Source organism: Cibotium barometz, chromosome 47 (genome assembly GCF_041138505.1).
Source record: "Cibotium barometz isolate CiBa-2024 chromosome 47, ASM4113850v1, whole genome shotgun sequence".
Lineage (NCBI taxonomy): Eukaryota > Viridiplantae > Streptophyta > Polypodiopsida > Cyatheales > Cibotiaceae > Cibotium > Cibotium barometz.
Window position 1 is genome coordinate 4,903,451 of NC_141092.1, and position 17,218 is coordinate 4,920,668.

A 17,218-nucleotide genomic window follows, 5' to 3' on the forward strand; every position below is an offset into this window, starting at 1 on the left:
TAGCCTGCATGTTTTGATGAGGATAATCTCGTTGACATATTCACTTATTGAAATCTCTTTCTTTAGAGTTCAACGAGTTTATCTTGTTGTGTTTGGATTAAGGAAATTTGGATTCTTCCTTTGTTGGCATTTCTTTCTCTAGTTCCGTACTTTAGGTGATTTATACAGTCCACCTGATGGTTTACGGATATACATATGTGACTCATCGAGACGTTGATGTCTCTCTATGTTGATATGGATAACTCGGAACGCTAATAATTTCATGTGCAGATGTGGATACGTCGGAGCACCGATGAATCCCTCGTTACTGCTGTTATAATGCCATGTTTTTCTACTTTATTCCCAATGGTTTACAAACGAGGAAACTACTTTAAATATGAATTCCTCTGCTTATCCGCACTCTGATGGGCAAACAGAGTGAATCAGATTGTAGAGGATATGCTTCGTGCATATGTCTCTGGAAAAGCATCAAATTGGGAAAAATATATTCCAATGATGGAATTTGCCTATAACAGTTTTAAACATAAAGCTATTGGTTTTAGTCCGTTCATGCTTTTGTATGGGTATCAACCCAGGGCACCTATTGATGTCAGTCTTAAGGACATCGAGCTTGATAATGTATCGAGGGATTTCTTGCGTGATATGCAAGAAATGCTGACCGAAGCTCGGGATTCTATCGAGTGCTCAGGATAGAGCACGGTTCTATGCTAATAGAGGACGCTCAATTTGGTATTTTGAACCAAGAGCGTTGGTTTATTTAAAAGTTCCTAAAGATTTTTAGACTTTGTCAAAAGGAAAATGCTCAAATTTATCTTCTAGATATTGTGGTCCATTTTGATTTATACATCGGATTGACACAGTTGCGTATGAACTTAAACTACCTCCACATGTTAGAGTTCATCCAATCTTCCCTTTCAATAGATTGAAAGGAAAACTGGGAGGTGAGGATAACATAGTTACTCCTCAAGAACTTGTTGAAGTCGAAGGATTATCCTATGTTCCACATGAACCTAATAAGATACTTGAATTCAGGGAAAGAAAACTTCGTAGTTGACTAATCCCTGAGGTTAAAATTAGGTGGAAAGATAGGGAAATAGAAGATTCGACTTGGGATTCAGTTGAGATTGTTTAGCGTAGTTCTCCTTCTTTTCATTGCAAGAGTGCAAGCATGGAAGCATGGGAACAAGCTCTAGTGGAGCATGGGTAAGGACTAACCTTAAGGGTTAAGGTTAGGGTCAGGCAGCCAAGGATCACACATGGGAAATAGAGAGTCAAGAGTCACTTGAGGGCCCTCCTATATAATAGGGGCATGGGGCACACTCAAGGGAGGCTTGGAGGCTTGGAGGCTTAGGCTATGGTCTCTTGTGTAGAGGATCATATCTACTCACCTACCATTTCACACTATAGCTACATGGTATTGGATTGGAGTTATACCTCTTGATGGTATGGGACATCAAGGTAAAGGTATGATGTATTTCATTATTATTCATGTGTGCATCCCTTGGGCTCGGGGGTGGTCGGGTGGATGAGTTTATGCCTGATTTATGCATGTTTATGCATAACAATTATCTAGAGAGATCTTAGGGTTTTAACACTTGGTATGGTCGTAGTACTTTATGAGGTCTATGAGCCTAGTACCCAAGGTTGAGATTCAAGAATCTCTATGGCTAATTATAGCCAACCTGAAAAACCAATTCAGACAAGGTACCTAAAATAGCAAATTTCTAAATTTGGCCAATCGGGTGAGACTTGGTAGGAGGTTAGTCCAAGGTATCCTTAGCCTAAGCTAAAAGCCATAATTGAGTTTGGATACCCAGTGTGAGCAAAAAATCCAAACATGGAGGTTCCCAATCCCCTCTTAGACAGATCCTTCATGGACGATAAACTTCGAACAGTTGTAACTTTTGACTCCGAACTTCAATTGGGGTGTTCAAGTAGTCAAAAGTTATCTAAAGTAAACAAGGAATCCAAAGTTACAAAAACTATGTAGAACTGGATTCTTTGTCAAAAGTTATTGCAATTCAGGGAACTATAACTTTTCAACCCTATTCTTAAGTGTTTTTCCTGACCTAAATGCCTCCTTTGTTACTTGAGTTGATTGTTTTGCCCTTAAGCAAAGCTTATATATGATAAGTTAGGATAAAATCATGCATGGATTAGAGTCTAGAGATTACTTGGAGAGCTCAACATCTCTTGATATCTCGTAGAAGTATCCCAAATGTCGAATGAATCATGTCTCTCGAAGCTCCTTATCCATCGACTCTCTTATGCACTTAAATCTTGTACTAATTCTTCTTACAAACCCAAATGGTACAAGGGTTAGCAAAAATTTCAAAATTTGGCAACATTTCAGTTCTTTACCAAGTGCAAGTGTGGACACAATAGGACTTGCACAACAGTGATCGGAAAGAGTATGTTGCTAAAGAGTGCCAGTGATGATGAGGGATGAGAGTACAAGAGCCTTACTGTACTTACCGTGTCTTGAGACTCTAGCTGTGAAGCCCCTGCAGCCTTGGTTCAGTTGGCTAGCACTTGGAGATGATCCTGGTCAGCCCGATTCAAAACCACCTTGCTTAGTTAGCTAGCACTTGGAGATGATCCTGGTCAGCTCGAATCAAAACCACCTTGCTCACCAAAAGATGAGACTTGCCTTGAATCTAAGATCTTTACGAAGGAAAAGTGGTGTTTAAGGGGGTTTGTATACCCTCAAACTAAATTATTTCCTTGCAAAGATAATATATTAGGACACTTACCAGTACTTACCATAGTGGTGGTTATTGAGTATGCTTACTAGAAATATGAGGAGCTTGTCCTCAAGGCCCTACGGTTAATCCAAAAATCAGGACAAAACCACTCCACCTAAAACAAGCAATTTTCGGCCATACTCAAATTTAAGTGAATTTTCCGAAGTGGAAATTAAGCTAAATGCAGTTAGGGGATTGTAGATATTGTCATGCTGATTCTGAATATGCCCCTAGATACAAGATCGGATGCCCAGTTGGAGAGATACGAGCTCCCGCAAGCCACTTTCTCCTCACTGTTGTGTAGAGCTTACAGAGTGACTAAAACTTGCAAAATAGCTTCCAACTCCCTCAATAGTACATGGAATGGATAAAAATCAATTAGAAGCAATTAAAACTCTAAATCCATTCAAGAGAAGACCAAACATGATTGAATTGAGTTTAACTTAGGTAATATCTTCATCACCCTATTAATTACCTCAAAAATTCAAGAGTGATCAAATGTGGGATAAAATCATGCATGGATTAGAGTCTAGAGATTACTTGGAGAGCTCATCTCTTGATATCTCAAAGAAGCGTCCCAAATGTTGAATGAATCATGTTTCTCGAAGCTCCTTATCCACCGACTCTCTAATGCACTGAACTCTTATACTAATTCTTCTTACAAACCCAAATGGTACAAGGGTTAGCAAAAATTTCAAAATTTGGCAGTAGCATTTCAGTTCTTTACCAAGTGCAAGTGTGGACACAATAGGATTTGCACAACAGTGACCGGAAAGAGTATGTTGCTAAAGAGTGCCAATGATGAGGGATGAGAGTACAAAAGCCTTACTGTACTTTACCGTGGCTTGAGACTCTTGTTAGTGAAGCCCCTGCAGCTTTGGTTTAGTTGCTAGCACAGCCCGAATCAAAACCACCTTGCTCACCAAAAGATGAGACTTGCCTTGAATCTAAGATCTTTACGAAGGAAAAGTGGTGTTTAAGGGGGTTTGTATACCCTCAAACTAAATTATTTCCTTGCAAAGATAATATATTAGGACACTTACCAGTACTTACCATAGTGGTGGTTATTGAGTATGCTTGCTAGAAATACGAGGAGCTTGTCCACAAGTCCCTACGGTTAAATCCAAAAATAAGGCCAAAACCACTCTTTAGCCAAAATAAGCAATTTTTGGCCATACTCAAATTTAAGTGAATTTTCGGAAGTAAAAATTAAGCTAAATGCACTTAGGGGATTGTAGATATTGTCATGTTGATTCCGAATATGCCCCTGGATACAAGATCGGACGCCCAGTTGGAGAGACCGCAAGCCACTTTCTCCTAACTGTAGAGCTTACAGAGTGACTAAAACTTGCAAAATATCTTCCAACTCCCTCAATAATACATGGAATGGATAAAGATCATTTAGAAGCAATTGAAAACTCTAAATCCATGTAAGAGAAGTCCCAAACATGATTGAATTGAGTTTAACATAGGTAATATCTTCATCACCCTATTAATTACCTCAAAAATTCAAGAGTGATCAAATGTGGGATAAAATCATGCATGGATTAGAGTCTAGAGATTACTTGGAGAGCTCAACATCTCTTGATATCTCGTAGAAGCATCCCAAATGTCGAATGAATCATGTCTCTCGAAGCTCCTTATCCACCGACTCCCTTATGCACTTAAATCTTGTACTAATTCTTCTTACAAACCCAAATGGTATAAGGGTTAGCAAAAATTTCAAAATTTGGCAACATTTCAGTTCTTTACCAAGTGCAAGTGTGGACACAATAGGACTTGCACAACAGTGACTGGAAAGAGTATGTTGCTAAAGAGTGCCAGTGATGAGGGATGAGAGTACAAGAGCCTTATTGTACTTACCGTGGCTTGAGACTCTTGTTAAAGAAGCCCCTGCAACTTTGGTTCAGTTGCTAGCACTTGGAGATGATCCTAGTCAGAGCCCGAATCAAAACAACCTCGCTTACCAAAAGATGAGACTTGCCTCTGAATCGAAGATCTTTACGAAGGAAAAGTGGTGTTTAAGGGGGTTTGTATGCCCTCAAGCTAAATTATTTCCTTGCAAAGATAATATATTAGGACACTTACCAGTACTTACCATAGTGGTGGTTATTGAGTATGCTTACTAGAAATACGAGGAGCTTGTCCACAAGTCCCTACGGTTAATGCAAAAATCAGGCCAAAACCACTCTTCACCAAAAATAAGCAATTTTCGGCCATACTCAAATTTAAGTGAATTTTCGGAAGTGAAAATTAAGCTAAATGCACTTCGGGGATTGTAGATATTGTCATGCTGATTCTGAATATGCCCTTGGATACAAGATCGAACACCCAGTTGGAGAGATAAGAGCTCCCGCAAGCCACTTTCTCCTCATTGTAGAGCTTAGAGAGTAAAACTTGCAAAATAGCTTCCAACTCCCTCAATAGTACATGGAATGGATAAAGATCAATTTAGAAGCAATTAAAAACTCTAAATCCATTCAAGAGAAGCCCCAAACATGATTGAATTTAGTTTAACTTAGGTAATATCTTCATCACCCTATTAATTACCTCAAAAATTCAAGAGTGATCAAATGTGGGATAAAATCATGCATGGATTAGAGTCTAGAGATTACTTGGAGAGCTCAACATCTCTTGATATCTCGTAGAAGTGTCCCAAATGTCGAATGAATCATGTCTCTCGAAGCTCCTTATCCATGGACTCTCTTATGCACTTAAATCTTGTACTAATTCTTCTTACAAGCCCAAATGGTACAAGGGTTAGCAAAAATTTCAAAATTTGGCAGCATTTCAGTTCTTTACCAAGTGCAAGTGTGGACACAATAGGACTTGCACAATAGTGTGACCGGAAAGAGTATGTTGCTAAAGAGTGCCAGTGATGAGGGATGAGAGTACAAGAGCCTTACTATACTTACCGTGGCTTGAGACTCTTGTTGTTGGTAAAGCCCCTACAGCTTTAGTTCAGTTGCTAGCACTTGGAGATGATCCTAGTCAGTCCCTGCAGCTTTGGTTCAGTTGCTAGCACTTGGAGATGATCCTAGTCAGCCCCTGCAGCTTTGGTTCAGTTGCTAGCACTTGGAGATGATCCTAGTTAGCAGCCCGAATCAAAACCACCTTGCTCACCAAAAGATGAGACTTGCCTTGAATCTAAGATCTTTACGAAGGTGTTTAAGGGGGGTTTTTATGCCCTCAAACTAAATTATTTCCTTGCAAAGATAATATATTAGGATACTTACCAGTACTTACCATAGTGGTGGTTATTGAGTATGCCACTTTCTCCTCACTGTAGAGATAAGAGCTCCGCAAGCCACTTTCTCCTCACTGTAGAGCTTACAAAGTGACTAAAACTTGCAAAATAGCTTCCAACTCCCTCAATAGTACATGGAATGGATAAAGATCAATTTAGAAGCAATTAAAAACTCTAAATCCATTCAAGAGAAGCCCCAAACATGATTAAATTGAGTTTATATGAAATCACCCTATTAATTACCTCAAAAATTCAAGAGTGATCAAATGTGGTTTTGAGGCTTGAAATAACTCAATTTAGGTGTCTTGATTCCAAATCCAAGCTTGGATTTTGGATTAGAGTCCTATTAATTGAGTTATTTAGAGATTAAGCTCACTAATCTCTCTTTATAGAGTAATTAGTAAATGCTTAATCTAATGCAAAATGCATGAAATGCAAGTCTAAATGCATCTATTATGCTTAGAATGCAAAGCTATTAACTAGTATATGGATTAATTAGTTAGTTTTTATGATAAATATCTAATTTTAGGTTAATTAAGCACTCTATAAATGGGCTTTAAGCCAAAAAACAAAAATCATATTTCACCCAATATTAATGCAAATGCAAGTTTAGATGAGGTTTAGATGCTACTATAATGATGGACATGCAACGCTAATAGCTAATATATTAATCTTGTGGAACAAGATTAAAGCCAAAAAACCAAATTTGGGTCAATTAAGCCCAGTGTTATGGGCCTACGAAATAAAAAACGAGATTTATTTTTTCATTTTTCTCACAAAGAGCTCCATTGACACATTAAACAACCAAAAACCACACAAAAACATAATAAATCCCACACACTAAACCCACATTAACCAAGAAAACAACCCACACAACGAAAATCAAAACAAATACAGAACCAACCAACCTTATCTCTTGCTTTTTCCCTTCCTTCTCTTGCCTTATCCACTCTGTTATATACACAAAGTGGACAAAAATGGAAGAAAATACAAGAGGAAGCACTAGAAGCAAGAATGCAACTAAGATTTAAGCCCTTACCTCCCCAATAGGCGACGCCAATGTTAAATTGATTTTACTACACTCTCAAGAAAACTCAAGCAATGGCAATATGCACACACCAATGAAAGGCTCAACATGAGAGAAAGAGATGACACAACTTACTTGTCGTGGGGATGCAAGGGAAATTTGTTTAGAGCTTCCCAAAGGAAGGCTATCTAGCCACTTAAAGAAGTAGCTAGTGCAAACTTACCTCCCACCGCTTGTCATCGAACAATGTTTACATGTTGATTCTTTTAGACATACCCGCTTACAGCTCTATAGCTATGGTGATGCAACCCAATAACCTACAATAAGCAACTCTCACTCACACACTCTAGTAAGAGGATAAGAGCAAGAGAACACAAGAGCTCTAAGATTGCACAAGGGAAGTGTGTGTTCTCATTCCTTACATTGTTATATATATATATATATAACTTATAAGTAATCGGGCACCCAAACGCGGACATTGTGTAAAAATGAGGGGCTATGTGTATCTACACCTACTAGTATATGTGTGTATGTGATGCCGACATTACACTTAGCTCGTACATCCCTTGTTTATATCATGATGTGCTCATTTGAGTGGGAAAAATTTGTAGGATAATACATAAAGTGCTAAAAAACTCGATCGGGGTGGACAAAACATTACAAGGGACCCAATTAAAGTAATCTGATGATGCCAATCACTTGATTTGCTTAGATGGCCTTTGAAAAATTAATTGGTGGGCCCGCCTAAGCCAATCGCCCAGTTAACCACCATTGGAGATGTGGTTAATAAATCTTTATGTCTTTGCTCAAGATGCCTTGATCTATTTGATTGTCTTATATGTTGATGATTTATTGATCCACTAGTTTTCATCTTGCCAAGATTAAACAACTTCGGTCAGATTTAGCTCTCACTTTTGAGATGCCTAATTTAGAACTTCTCCACTACTTTCTTAGTATGGAGGTCTATTAGAATTTTGATAGATTTTTCCTTAGCTAGTACAGTCTCCTCATAATCAATCCCATGTGTCTACGCATATCCTTTGGCTGCCAATCTAGCCTTGTACCTGCTTATGCTACTATCACTGTTATGTTTCACCTTATACACCCTTTCTTGCCTTCAGGCAATGGCACCAAATCCCAAGTCTCATTTCCATACAATGCATCCATCTCCTCATCCATAGCTTTCTCCCAATACACATTTCCAATAGCCTCATCAAAACATGTGGGTTCTACAACCTGCACAACTTTTGCCATATATGCATAGTGATGTGCCACATAACCATCATAAGTCAACCTCTGCACATGATTTTTGACTTTTCCAGATCTTCATAACTTTGCATTCATGGCTTCCATAGCCTTCTTCACACCAAGTGTCCTCATTGTTGTTGTTGCTGGAATCCCAAGCTCCTTATCAAGGCTCATCTCTAAGCCACTAGAATCTCCATCAACAAGAGAATGCCTTGCAGAAATGTTAGGCATACCAAGGGGCTCAACCACTTTCTCTTTGCCTTTATGTGATGTACCAACTACATTTTCAAGACTGGTATTATGATGTAGCCTGCTACTCCATGGTCAACAGAACCAGTAGATGAGGACTCTCCTAGTCCACTCAATGACTGTGATTGCTGACCTGCATTCTGTGCAACCACATTTCCACTTACATCAGCCCCAACAACATCCTTTTCAGCAGCATACCAGCTACTCATCTCATCAAATACAACATCCTTGCTTACCCTCAATTCACATGTAATAGGATTATAACATCTATATCCCTTTTGTTCAAGGGAATACCCAATAAACACACATTTGTTTGCTTTTGGATCAATCTTGGTATGTAACTCATCTGGCAGATGCACATATGCAATACATCCAAAAACTTTCAAGTGAGACAAATCAGGTTTCTTACCAGTAAACTTCTCCTCTGGTGTTACATCATGTATAGCTGTAGTAGGAGTCGTGTTCATGATATAAACTGCTGTAGACACAGCCTCAGCCCAATAGCTATGTGGCGTATTCTTCTCTGCCCCATCAATGCTCATGCTATCTCTGTAATGTGTCTGTTTTTCCACTTAGCAACTCCATTTTGTTGCGGAGTGTATCTACATGTAAATTGTCTCTGAATGCCATTCTTTCGCAAGAATTCAGAGAACTCATTGGAGAAGCATTCTCCCCCTCTATCTGACCTTAGGCATTTCACATGTTTTCCTATCTGTTTTTCAGCCATAACTAAGAATGAGTGAACGCTTCACTCTTCTCCTTCATGAAGTATACCCACACTTTCCTCATGTGGTCTCATCAATGAATGTTACGTAGTTTTTCAAAGTCATAGGTATTTTTCACCAGCAGTGGGTTTCTTCTTTTGGCCGACTTGGCTATTTGTGTTGTATATGTAAGAACATTATTAGCATTTAATTCATTCATCATTTTGCTTAAGTGTTGGATCATTGTTGACTACTTCAAGTCTCTCCTCTGCTTCCACTTGCGCCTTCAACCATTCTCTCACTACGTAGGCCAATATAGTGGGATAATATGAGAGAGGGAACGAGAAATTTATAAAGATATTTTTGGAGTACCAAGTATATATATATATATATGCGTGTGTGTGTGTGTGTATGTATGTGTATAAAGTATATATAAAAATATATATTTATGTATAAATCTTCGTGGTTTATTACCGTGGTTACAAACTACATCATGGGCGCAGATGATGAACTCGGGGACCTTCAGAACAAGGTGGTTCTCGTTACGGGGGCTTCGTCGGGCCTGGGGAAAGACTTCTGCCTCAGCCTCGCGCGATGGGGCTGCCGCGTGGTTGCGGCCGCACGCAGAACTGAGCTCCTCCAAGCGCTCATCTTAGACATTGCCCAACAATCACATGCCCGTGCCCAGGATCCGCAGGCGGATGAGGAACAGAAGGCCGCGCTCGTCCAAATGGATGTCAGCGCCGATGAGCCTGAAATCGACGCTGCCGTGGAAAAAGCATGGCAAGCCTTCGGCAGAATCGACGTGCTTGTCAACAACGCAGGCTTGAGAGGTAAGTCCGTGGTGAATTGATTATTATTGTAGTCTTCAGGGCATGTATGTATGTGTACCCATGTACATGTGGTATATACGTACCCATGTCGTTGTGGCATGTATGTGTGTATGAGAGAGAGAGAGAGAGAGAGAGAGAGAGGCCCAAATACGGTCTGAAAATAGCAGGGCATTGAAAAAGATTATGCTTCTCGTCAAGCACCGCTATCCTACATTTCTCACAGATGCTGTGATAAGGAATCTCACTATAGCTCTATCCTGCAATTTAAACTAAATGAGCCAATATGATTTAACCAATGGCAAGCCCATATGCATAAAGCCTCAGAGAAACGTGTCATGACTAGTGAGACCATGTATGGAGTATATTGGCTGAGTGTCAAATCTTTGTGAGCCATAATCTTCGAAAGACAAGGTTATGGAGTGACCGGTCTGTCAAGGATGCACGAAAGTAGGAAATATGCATTCGTGTGATTGAAGATATTAGTGCCAAGGGGTACAGAGGCCTATGAGAAGGAGTGCCGGAAAAAAAAGAAGGCAAGACGTCAATATAGAAGACATGGGCAGGAGATGTGCAGGCTTGGGCAGCCAGTTTTGGGCTGTTTAGAACTTGTGGGTGAGTCCCTTGCTACTCTCAACAGACTGACCAGGAGCAAAAGGGAGGGTGGGGGGCAATGCTGAAAAGGAATTTCCCACCCCTAGGCTTCAGGGCTGAGCCCTTCAGGGCATCTAGAAGAAGCAGTCAACAGCGATCGAGAAAGCATCTTCAGAGCCTTGCACTGGGTGTAGACTTGTCACTTGGGGGGATTGGCTTAGTTCTAGTACTTTGAGAGGATAGTGAGGCCTTAGCTGAGAGTTTTCCCCTTGGCTGTCCTGGCCCTTGGAAGACTTCTGCCTTTTGTGAATGCTAAGATGCCTAATGAATAAATAACCCATGCTATTTATAGGCCTTTCTATGCTGGTCGGTGGGTCCATGAAGGCAGTCGGCCTGTTTTTATTCCTCCTTCGACCTGCTGTCCATGCATTTAATCCTACGCCTGTTTCATATTTGATGATTGGCTGCCTCTGGCACTGTTGTCCAGCCCTGTGCATGGCTGCTGGCAGCCACTAGGCCCTGGCCGCCTACCAGTCTGGCTGCCTAGGGGCTAGCCGACTGAAACCGATCCCGTCAAGTGGGAAAGACTCCATTGGACACCCACACGCTTAATAGCACAACTTTAAAACCACAAATTTGAAATGGACAACTTTAAAACAACTTGAGTTTAAATGAGCAGAAATGGAAAGATGGACACCAGCACTGGGGCCGGAACGGGCCGACCCCCCCTCAATATATGATATATTTATTGGGAGTATTTAAAGAATACAATGCTCCATGGGTTCTGAGAACCAGATAATGTCCATGTACATATGAAAACAGTACTAAACAAATAGCTCGAATTTCGATGTAGAAGCTCGAAGCAGATTGACCACTAGTGTGGTCCAATCGCTACGGTCCTGTGCTTTCACTGGACTCCGCGGAGAGCACCACACTGGTGTTCCGAGACCACGCACAGACAGGCGCTCTCGTACTAACGCCTGGCTCTCCCGATCTCAGCACCTTTGGACCGAGGTTCGCCCATATAGCTTGGACAACCCGGCACCGAACGGGTGTAGGCCGAGCGGGACGAATCTTTTACCAGATTTAAACATTAAATGCTTTACTCAAATCTGAAAAATCACTTACTTGTAGTTGGTTGATAGAAGACCAAGACTTGTGGAATGATGAAGCCACTCAGGTGATGCGAAGTCTTCCTTGTAGAACACCCGTGGAGTGATGTACCGCCACAAAGGACACAACCTGATAGTGATGGATACACAGCCGCCTGGGGGAAACAATTCAGAGGTAATACGTGGCCTTCATGTGATGGTAGCCAACTTTGTGTAGGCAAACTATGTAATGGGCGCCTGGCTGAACAGAAACGCAGCCACCAGCAGAAGTATTCAGTCGTAGCAGAGGGTACAGAAGGTACACAGCCTGCAGCAAGAAAGTACAGCCTGCAGTACAGAGGGTACAGAGGCTGTTGCAGCCAGTAGTGCAGAGTCAGTCGCCAGCAATAAAGGCATGCGCTCGTGTGGAAGAAGTTGAAGCAGTCGCCTGGAGAAGAAAGACAGCCGCCTGGTGTGGATAATCGCCTGCTGGAGCACAGCCTGCTATTGGTGGATACCCAGCCGGCTGCTGTGCAGCACAGCGCTAGTGGTGCAGCTGCCTGAGGGAGAAACACCGTAGGCTGGTGATCATGCGCTCAGCCACCTGAAGCATGAATAACGCAGCCTGGCAGCCTGCGCAGCCTGTAGGAAGTTTGTGCAGCAGTTTTGGATGCGGGTGGAGCGCACAGCCGCCTGGTTCTTTTCTCTTACGAAGGATGGTGGAATCGGATGATGAAAATCAACACCAAGAGGATGCGATGATGCCTACGCTTGAAGAGAGCTCTTCTTTTTAATAAAAATTAACGTGGAGATATCCTTAGTGTTGTCCACGCTTGCATGTGGGGAATTAGTGGGGGTAGGTGACCATGCCCACCCCCACACTCACTTAAAAGTGAGGCTCCCCACCTTGGCCCCTAAGTGGGTGCCCAAAGGGGGTGCCCACTTTTAAATGAGTGTGAACCCCTAACCTTATAAAACAAAGGGGTTAGAATTTAATAACATTAAACAACATGTACCATATACTTACCACCTGTTCACATGCACTGAAACTCGTCAGAATACAGAGCAGACTTCACGACTCACTGGCAGGCGTCCCCGCTCAGTAAGTAACACGTCAAGCAGGCAAACACACGAATACATATCATGCGAAAACAGTTTCAAGCATACAAATCATGTGTGCATGTGCAAATAATAACATGGACATATCTCCCGTTCATGGAACATGTACAAAATATCTGTCGGCACAAAACTGGCACGACATAAAAACATAAAATCCTGGTCTTCCTATGGAGTGACAGTCCCATAGGTAAGACACAGTTCCAGGCACGAGTTTCCCTATGGTGTGACAGTCCCATAGGTAAAACACGGCACGAATACTGGCTCTTCCATGGCGTGACAGTCCCATGGATCGAACACAGTCCAGGTCATACACGGGTGGCACTGGTCTGGCTCCCGTCCATACGACACCATCCTGCTAACACACGGGTGGCACCAGTCTGGCTCCCGTCCATGTCAGCAAAATACTGGCCTCTTCACACGAGACACCGGCCTGGCCTCAAGTGAACGAGACGCAAAAACTAGGAATGGACCAAATGGTCGGCCAATTGGTGACACCGACTGAGTCCATAGGGCTGGCCGCCTTGCTGTCCAGACCCCCCTAGGGCTGGCCGACAGCATGCCCAGCCAATGGTGGCTGTGGGGCTTTGGCCATGGCCTCCATGGCCCCTTGGTTGGCCCACAAGGGACACTCCCTTGATAGGAAAGGGCTATACACCCTTTTCTGGGGTAGCCCAAAGGGCTGCCCCATTCTTCTACATGCAAGTACATGTGTGAAAATGGCATTTTTCCCAGCCCTAGAAAGGGGATTTTACTGGGTTTATTTGGTTTTATTTTGGATTTTTGGGTCTTGCTGCTGGCCGACAGTCCCTTAAACCTTTACTGGGCTGACCAGCAGCCCACCTACTATATATAGCATAGCTTTATCATTCAGCATGGCACCACATCATAGACCACTTCATCGACCACATCTGCTTCTGCTGCTACTGCTGCTGCCGGCGCCTGCCCTACAGCATATCATCATCGTTGACAGCTCCAGCGTTTCCTTCTGCAGCATACCCTTGGGACAGCAGCCCACTCTCTGCACTTAAGCGTTTTACATCAGCTCATATCATGGGACAGCAGCCCTCTCTGCTACAGTAGAGCACTTCAGCATTTTACATCAGCTCATATCATGGGACAACAGCCCTCTCTGCTACAGTAGAGCAATTCAGCGTTTTTTCATCAGCTCACACCTTGGGACAGCAGCCCACTCTCTGCTACAATACAACTGTCACCATTTGGTCCATCTCCATTTCTGGAGCCACTTCTATGGGACTATCACTCCATAGAGCAGCCAGATTTGTGCCATGTTCACATGGGGCGAGGCCAATGTCCCATGTGAAAGGGCCAGTCTTATGGTGTCACATGGATGGGAGCTAGATTAGCGCCACCTGTGTGATTAGTGTTGCGTCACATGGACGGGAATTAGTTTCGTGCCACCCGTGTGTGACTTGCTTTGTGCTGTATGGACGGGAGCTTGTTGGTGCCGTGTATGGCCAGGATGGTGTCTTACCTATGGGACTCTCACTCCATAGAAAGACTAGGACATATTTATTTATATCTGTCCCGACAGGAACTTCTTGTACAAGTTTCATGAAAGGGAGATTTCGTCCATTATTTGTGCACATGCATTTATGCTTGCATGCATAAATTTGTTTTTGCATGACTTGTTTGTGTGTTTGCCTGTTATGCCGTGCTAGTACATTGGACGGGGACGTCCCAGTGTACCGTGGAGTGCTGTTTGCTGACTCGGTGGTGTGGCGTGGGAACAGGTGGTAAGTATTTTCATTTTGGTCTTTTTAAATGGTAAAATCCATAAACTAGAGTGAACCTTAATATTTATAAGATATTGTGTTCACACCCATTTTAAATAGAGGGTAGACATTTGCTTATGAGGGGGGGCCCAAAGTAATAATTTGAATTAAGGTTTTATAACCTTAAAAAAAATTAAAGCCTTGCATGGAATACCCGCGTGTGGGGTTCGTGGATTGAGTTGTCATCTTCATCACCTGTTGGTCCCGCCTCTCCACGTCTGGCTGCAGCCATTTTTCTCCATGCTTGGCTGCACCTATCTTCTCCACGCTTGGTGTACTTGCTACCCAGCTACGCTTGGCTGTACCTGTCTTCTCCATGCCTGGCTGTACCTGCTGCCCAGCTATACCTGCTGTACCCGCCTATAGAACTGGCTGTACCTGCTGTCCCTACTGCACTTGACTGTACCTGTCAAGGAGTTGTTGTACCTCCTGCAACTGCTGGCTGAACATGTGTACCTGCAGATTGTTGGCTGTCCACGTGTACCTGCTGTACTTGCCCCGTGTACCGGCTGGTTGCTGTGTTTACAGTAGCTGAATGCTTCCATTTGGAGTATAATACAAAGGAAAACGGTCTTCATTGCTGAGATATGAATTAAAATCCATGCCAGGTATTTATTTCAATATTTTATCTCAAATTCAGATAACAATTCAAGTTAAATGCTGTTATTTCAAGCTTTGTGTAGGCAAGTTTCTTCTCCAGTTGCATACACTTTAGAAGATCATTGGATAGTGGTTTCTCCCATGATTGCCCTGACCGCGCCCTCACCTATAGAGGAGCCAGTGAAGGTCAAGAGGGTATGAGGACAAACCAAGTACAAAGCTTAATTGGGAGAACCGGGATACGTTCCCTCTGCGGTGTACACTGTTGCCTGCGTTAGTACGGGCGTGCTCGTTTGTGTGACATGTGAGGGATGAAGACCGTAGTAAACACAACCTTAGTCTACACTTAACTGCACTTAATGATGTTTAAGAGACAAACAGATATGTGTCAATGCAATGCAGCTATATTAGATGAATGAAAGATGTTACAATGATGATCCAAATGGATCTGTAATGCTGAATATGCTGCCTATATGCTGTAAATGCGGGCTGAACTGCTGTCCACTCTTTCCCTTGTCTCCTGGAGGGAAACGCTGAAGGGAAGCTTAGGGAACAGATGCTGTATGCTGAATGGATGATGAAACGCTGACCTGTTGGGCTGATTCTGGACTGTATGCTGCTGCGTTTGCTGAATATGATGCTGAGGATGATGCGTTTGCTGACTACAACTGCTGGGGATGATGCGTTAACTGTTGATGCTGCTGAGATGATGATGCGTTACCTTATCTGCTACTGATGATGAGGACTGATGCTGATATGCTGAAACGCCAACTGATCCTGAGGAGGATGCGCTTCACTGCTGAGCCCCTGATGACTGAATGGATCATGTGCTGAATGGAGAGGCTCTGCTATTTATATGGGTGAAAGGCTGCTGGTCGGCCAGATGCTGTAGTCGGCCAGATGCATAACTCCCATAAAATACCATAATACCATAAATGGTAGTCGGTTGCCCCAAAAAATGCATAAAAATGCCTGATAAATGCTGGTAAAAATACCTGATGAATCTGTGATGCTAATGATGCCATAATGATGCCATGTCACTGTACACCTGACTGGTGTGCACGTGACATTCCCCGTTGCTAAACTGTTGCTGGGTGATAAACCTGGCAACCTTCGACTCTTCTGCGATCCTTCTCCTCCGAACCACTACCCCCTTCTGTCTTCTGCTGGGACTGAGGCCGTCTGCAGGAGTGAAATCCTTGAGCCAAGACGCTATATACTGCGGGAACTGAATGGCAACTAACTGAGTCACCCCTGACCTGTTCCTGGAAACCTTTCACCTACCATCTCCGTCGTACTTGAAGCTCTGAACCTTCTGAGGCGATGTTGGAGCAAACTTCCGACTTCTGTGGAAGAGAAACCCCCTGCTGCCAGTTGAAGCCAAAACTTATGTGCTCCTTTGATGATGGATGTCCTGTTGCGTTTGCTGAATATGATGCTGAGGATGATGCGTTTGCTGACTACAACTGCTGGGGATGATGCGTTAACTGTTGATGCTGCTGAGATGATGATGCGTTACCTTATCTGCTACTGATGATGAGGGCTGATGCTGATATGCTGAAACGCCAACTGATCCTGAGGAGGATGCGCTTCACTGCTGAGCCCCTGATGACTGAATGGATCATGTGCTGAATGGAGAGGCTCTGCTATTTATATGGGTGAAAGGCTGCTGGTCGGCCAGATGCTGCAGTCGGCCAGATGCATAACTCCCATAAAATACCATAATACCATAAATGGTAGTCGGCTGCCCCAAAAAATGCATAAAAATGCCTGATAAATGCTGGTAAAAATACCTGATGAATCTGTGATGCTAATGATGCCATAATGATGCCATGTCACTGTACACCTGACTGGTGTGCACGTGACAGTTTGTGCACGGTCTTGGAAGACTAGTGAAAGGCAAGTGTGCACCCAGTGAAGGTGGGAATGAGCCTGTGATTTGAGGCTACTCCGACCAACACTTTCTTCATCG

The 17,218-nt window shown here is 42.9% G+C and overlaps 1 protein-coding gene across 1 annotated transcript in view; it reads left to right on the forward strand.

Annotated features, from left to right (window-relative positions):
* Positions 1-9,690: 9,690 nt before the first annotated feature.
* Positions 9,691-17,218, forward strand: part of LOC147611289 (uncharacterized) — a 29,837-nt gene continuing 22,309 nt past the window's right edge. The window contains exon 1 of the mRNA XM_086784377.1: positions 9,691-10,052. Coding sequence (XP_086640503.1) covers positions 9,713-10,052 — 340 coding nt within the window. The 5' untranslated portion in view covers positions 9,691-9,712. The remainder of the gene's footprint in view (positions 10,053-17,218) is intronic.